This window comes from Salarias fasciatus, chromosome 3 (genome assembly GCF_902148845.1).
Source record: "Salarias fasciatus chromosome 3, fSalaFa1.1, whole genome shotgun sequence".
In the NCBI taxonomy this organism is placed as follows: Eukaryota; Metazoa; Chordata; class Actinopteri; order Blenniiformes; family Blenniidae; genus Salarias; species Salarias fasciatus.
Genome location: NC_043747.1, coordinates 3,274,583 through 3,279,149, shown reverse-complemented (window position 1 = coordinate 3,279,149; position 4,567 = coordinate 3,274,583). Strand labels below are relative to the sequence as shown.

Here is a 4,567-nt window from a genome sequence, read left to right as displayed (position 1 = left end):
AGCAAACTGAACTATGAATAAAAGCTGAAGATTCACAGTCCGTCTCTTTCTTGTCTCCTCTTGATGTAGCGGTATATCGAACATTTGAACGAAATCTGTAGATTCACATCTTAATGGATGAGAAACAGAAAGTTAATTATCAATTAACGGAGAAAGATATGTAACGAATAAGTGAGAACGTCTAAATAAATGGAAGAAGTGTAGAGCATGGACTGTTGATAATGCAGTTAATTGAATAAAAAGGAGTATGAAGATGTAAGAAGTTATTTACTTTATCAATGGTGTTTGTTGCTCTTTGGAACTTTTTTTTTTTCTAAATTTCATATTTTTTGGTAGTGATTTCTTAAATGGAAATGGAGCAAAACAGGAATTCAACCACAGTGTGCAGAAAGAATCTGAATCATTTTATTGATCATGCAAATTGACAACAGATGTCTCTAAAATGTATTAAGATGTCAACACATCAGCTGATATTATTAATGATATTGCTAATACCGAACATGTAAGTGTTTTACTGTACCAACAAAAGCCTCAATACCACAGTTTACCACACCATGGCGCTGTTGTGCTGTTAATAAATGTGTCTTTACAGAGACGCAGCTTTTCAAATGTCACAGTGAAGAAACAGTTAAAGGATCCTCAAACCCTAAAACCCTGGCAATAACTCTGGACACGATATCCTGCAATCATGGTCACTTTATCATACACTTATTCTGTTGCACTAAAACATATACATATTTGAGCTCCTGTTGTATTTAAGATTTATGTTGTATATAAAGTTAAGTCTTTTCTTCTTTTAGATTTCTAATATTATTCTATTATGCTATTATTATTATTATTATTACTATTATTATTATTATATTATTATTATTATTATTATTATTATTATTATTATTATTATTCTTTATTTGCACTATTATCTGTTGTTATTCTTTATTTGCACATTTCCTCACTGTTTTGCACTCCCTGTGTGTTCTAGGAGCCTCTGTAACGGTAAATTTCTCCATCGTAAGATTAATAAAGTCTATTCTATTCTAAAACTTTACTGTTTACATCTGAAACCGTCCTTTACAGGCTTCTCTGCTGCTCCCTCGCCTCCATCACCAGCCAACAACATGCATTTATCTGTCTTATAATTAATTCTTCCCTTTTTATTGAAGACAAGCGAGTTCGCAGAGATCTCATTAAAGTTAAAACTCCCTCTGCAAAACAAAAATGCCAATAGTCGACACATGAAGTGTTTTGTTGGTTAATTGCAGGTCATACTGTGATTCTTGATAATATTTAATCATAAATCCCGTTTAGCTTGTATTCTGCTGCCCTGCTTGATGAAAACACACTGAGTGAGACCGTTCTGTGTGAGAAGGTTTCAGTCTCCATCGTTTCTTCTTTAAACCTGTGAAGCTGAAGGGCCGAGGTTAAATTAATCTGTGGTTCGTGGTTAAGCCCGCAGCGCCATCATCAGACTCCACAGCCTGAACCATCTTCTCTGGACACCGGAAGCGCAGCAGCATCTCTCCGCTCTGATTGGCTACGCTTCACGTCTGTCGGGCGTTCCTCCAGCCAATCACAGTCGAGCTCTCCCAGCAGAAGCCCCTCCCCCTGAGTCCGCAGCCTCGGAGGGTGAGCTGGATTTCCTCCGCCCGTTATCCCCCTTTTCTCCCCGTTATTCCGTCTTTACACCGGATTTATCGGCGCCGACCGGGCCGCGGGGCCCCGCGTGTGCGACCCGGATCCGGAGCCCAAGGCCAGGCGGTGGGGAGATGGACGAACCGGCTGGCCGCCCCGGACAAAGCCTGTGAGCAGGCCGAGTTTCCCGCTGCGAGTCCGGCTGACGATGCTCCAGCATGACGGGGAACCAGTTCAAAGGTCACGAGGTCAGCTGCTGCATCAAGTACTTCATCTTCGGCTTCAACATCCTCTTCTGGGTAAGACACCCCCACGCCGCCCCGGAGGCCCCCCGGAGGGCCCCCCCACCGGGGGACCCGCCGGGCGGGGATGAGGGTCGCTCCGGTTCGGTACCGGTTCAAGTTCAGCTGGAGGGCGAAGGCGGTCCGGTACGGTCCGGTACGGCCCGGATAGAGGCTCACCGCTCGGTCCACTGAGATAATCCTCTTTCAGGACACAGATGACAGGTCAGCGCTCTGACTCCGCTCCAGGCCCGGCTGCAGGGTCCGGGTCCGGGTCCGGGTCCGGGACACAGTCCGGGTCCGGGTCCGGCTCTGGGTCCGGGTCCGGGTCCAGGCTCAGGGTCTAAGTTCAGGCTTGTGGTCCAGGCTAAGGATTTGACTCCAGACTCAGCACAGGTCATACCGGGGTCCAGGTTCAGGATCCAGATCCAGTGTCAGGATCCAGGTCCGGGTCTTGAATTTCTCAGATGAAGCATCTTTTCTTTCAGTCAGCAGAAAATAAAACTGATTCAATCAGAAAACTGTCAGATCATGTTGTATTAATGTTTATTTTGTGTGTGTGTGTGTGTGTGTGTGTGTGTGTGTGTGTGTGTGTGTGTGTGTGTGTGTGCAGCTCCTGGGCATGGCCCTGGTGGGAATCGCACTGTGGGCCTGGAGTGAGAAGGTGAGTGGACCAGGTCCCCCCCGCCCCCTGTCCTTCCCTCCCCGTGGTCCGTCCTCCAACCTGTCCTCGCTCTGTCTCAGGGGGTTCTGTCCAACATCTCGTCCATCACGGACCTGGGGGGTCTGGACCCGGTCTGGCTCTTCATGGTGGTGGGGGGGGTCATGTTCATCCTGGGCTTCGCCGGCTGCATCGGGGCGCTGCGGGAGAACACCTTCCTGCTCAAGTTTGTACGTCCAGACGCCGCCGCGGGAGGGGGGAGGCGGGGGCGGGGCCGCAGAACACCGACCTGGGTGTGTGTGTGTGTGTGTGTGTGTGTGTGTGTGTGTGTGTGTGTGTGTGCGCTCCAGTTCTCCGTCTTCCTGGGGATCATCTTCTTCCTGGAGCTGACCACGGGGGTCCTGGCCTTCGTCTTCAAGGACTGGATCAAAGACCAGCTCAACCTGTTCATCAACAACAACATCCGGGCGTACCGGGACGACATCGACCTGCAGAACCTCATCGACTTCACCCAGGAATACGTGAGAGAGCCTTTATTAGGACCCGGCCCGGGTACTGGGACCCGGCCCGGGTATTCCAACACAGCTATCAACCCCAATATGACCCCTTAACAAGCTCCAAAACTCACCCAATTTGGCGCACAAATTATAACTGAAGAAAAATGTAATCAAATGCGAACGTTAACCCCGTCACTGCCACAGTGAGCTCTCTAGCGCCACCTAGAGCCACTAAAATGGCCGCCACGGCCCGTAGAGATCAAAGCAACGCTCACGTTTGTCTCGTCAGCACCTGAAAGTCACGCTTCGACACCCCTGACCCAAATCCAACAGGAAGTCTGTGATTTCCCTTTCAAAGTAAAATCTTGGTTTTTACTAAATTTGGGGTTTGTTGATGTGACATGTGGGCACGCCCCCCTCATGACCATATATGGGCGCAGAGTGATGTCGTCCTCCAGTCAGTGGGCTCTTCATTCAGTGACCTCTGACCCCGCCTCCTGTCCCCCCAGTGGGAGTGCTGCGGGGCCTTCGGCGCCGACGACTGGAACCTCAACATCTACTTCAACTGCACCGACGGGAACCCCAGCCGGGAGAAGTGCGGCGTGCCGTTCTCCTGCTGCACCAAGGACCCGGCGGTACGCCCCCCCCCCCCCCCCCCCCCGCCGCCGCCGCCGCCCCCCCTCAGCCTGACACAAACCCTGACGTTGTGCTGTTGCTCCCCGCAGGAGGACGTGATCAACACGCAGTGCGGCTACGACATCCGAGCCAAGCCGGTACGCTTCCCCGCCGCGCCGCCGCCGCCGCCGCCGCCTCGACAGGAAGTGCAGCGACTGACCCGCCGTGTTTTGTCCTGCAGGACGCCGAGCAGAAGGACTACATCAACGTGAAGGGCTGCGTGCCGCAGTTCGAGAAGTGGCTGCAGGACAACCTGACGCTGGTGGCGGGGATCTTCATCGGCGTGGCGCTGCTGCAGGTCGGCCCCCCCCCCCCCCCCCCCTCCGAACCCCCCGCCGGTTCCTCTCTGAGCTCTTCCTTCTCCTCCTCTTCCTCAGATCTTCGGCATCTGCTTGGCTCAGAACCTGGTGAGCGACATCGAGGCGGTGCGAGCCAGCTGGTGAGGGACGGCCGCCCGGGGGGAATCGAACACTGTCCCCGCCCCGCCCCGCCCCGCCCCGCCCCGCCACGTCTAACCGTCTCTCTTCTCGTTCCAGTTTTTTCACTTGAGGACGCCGCCGGACCCCCCCACCCCACTCCCGCCGCCACCCCCACCACTAAACCAGCAACACTGGAGACGCCTCGTCTTATTTTGAAAGGAAAAAAATTGTGTGAACACTTGAAGAAAAAAAAAAAAAAGAAAACTTGCACTAATTTCAACAAACTGTATTAATTCTACTGACGGCTGAAGGTTGGAGCCCGGCAGCACTAACCACTGCACCGCCGCGCCGGGCTCTCAAACCGTTTTTAAAACTACTTTTTAATTTTATTTGTAGAAATAAGCT

At 51.6% G+C, this 4,567-nt stretch overlaps 1 protein-coding gene across 1 annotated transcript; it reads left to right on the top strand.

The window, feature by feature from the left end:
* Nucleotides 1-1,606: 1,606 nt before the first annotated feature.
* Nucleotides 1,607-4,469, top strand: tspan5a (tetraspanin 5a). Its single transcript, XM_030119446.1, has 9 exons — nucleotides 1,607-1,928; nucleotides 2,524-2,574; nucleotides 2,655-2,801; nucleotides 2,922-3,092; nucleotides 3,578-3,703; nucleotides 3,794-3,841; nucleotides 3,925-4,041; nucleotides 4,121-4,182; nucleotides 4,280-4,469. Exons 1-9 carry the CDS (start codon nucleotides 1,848-1,850, stop codon nucleotides 4,290-4,292), a joined length of 816 nt encoding a protein of 271 aa, XP_029975306.1. The 5' UTR covers nucleotides 1,607-1,847; the 3' UTR covers nucleotides 4,293-4,469.
* Nucleotides 4,470-4,567: the final 98 nt, after the last annotated feature.

Coding starts and splice junctions, on each gene's coding strand:
- tspan5a (XM_030119446.1), top strand. CDS start 1,848: ATGACGGGGAACCAGTTCAAAGGTCACGAGGTCAGCTGCTGCATCAAG. Junction 1,929..2,523: donor GCTTCAACATCCTCTTCTGG/GTAAGACACCCC, acceptor GTGTGTGTGCAG/CTCCTGGGCATGGCCCTGGT. Junction 3,093..3,577: donor TCGACTTCACCCAGGAATAC/GTGAGAGAGCCT, acceptor CTGTCCCCCCAG/TGGGAGTGCTGCGGGGCCTT.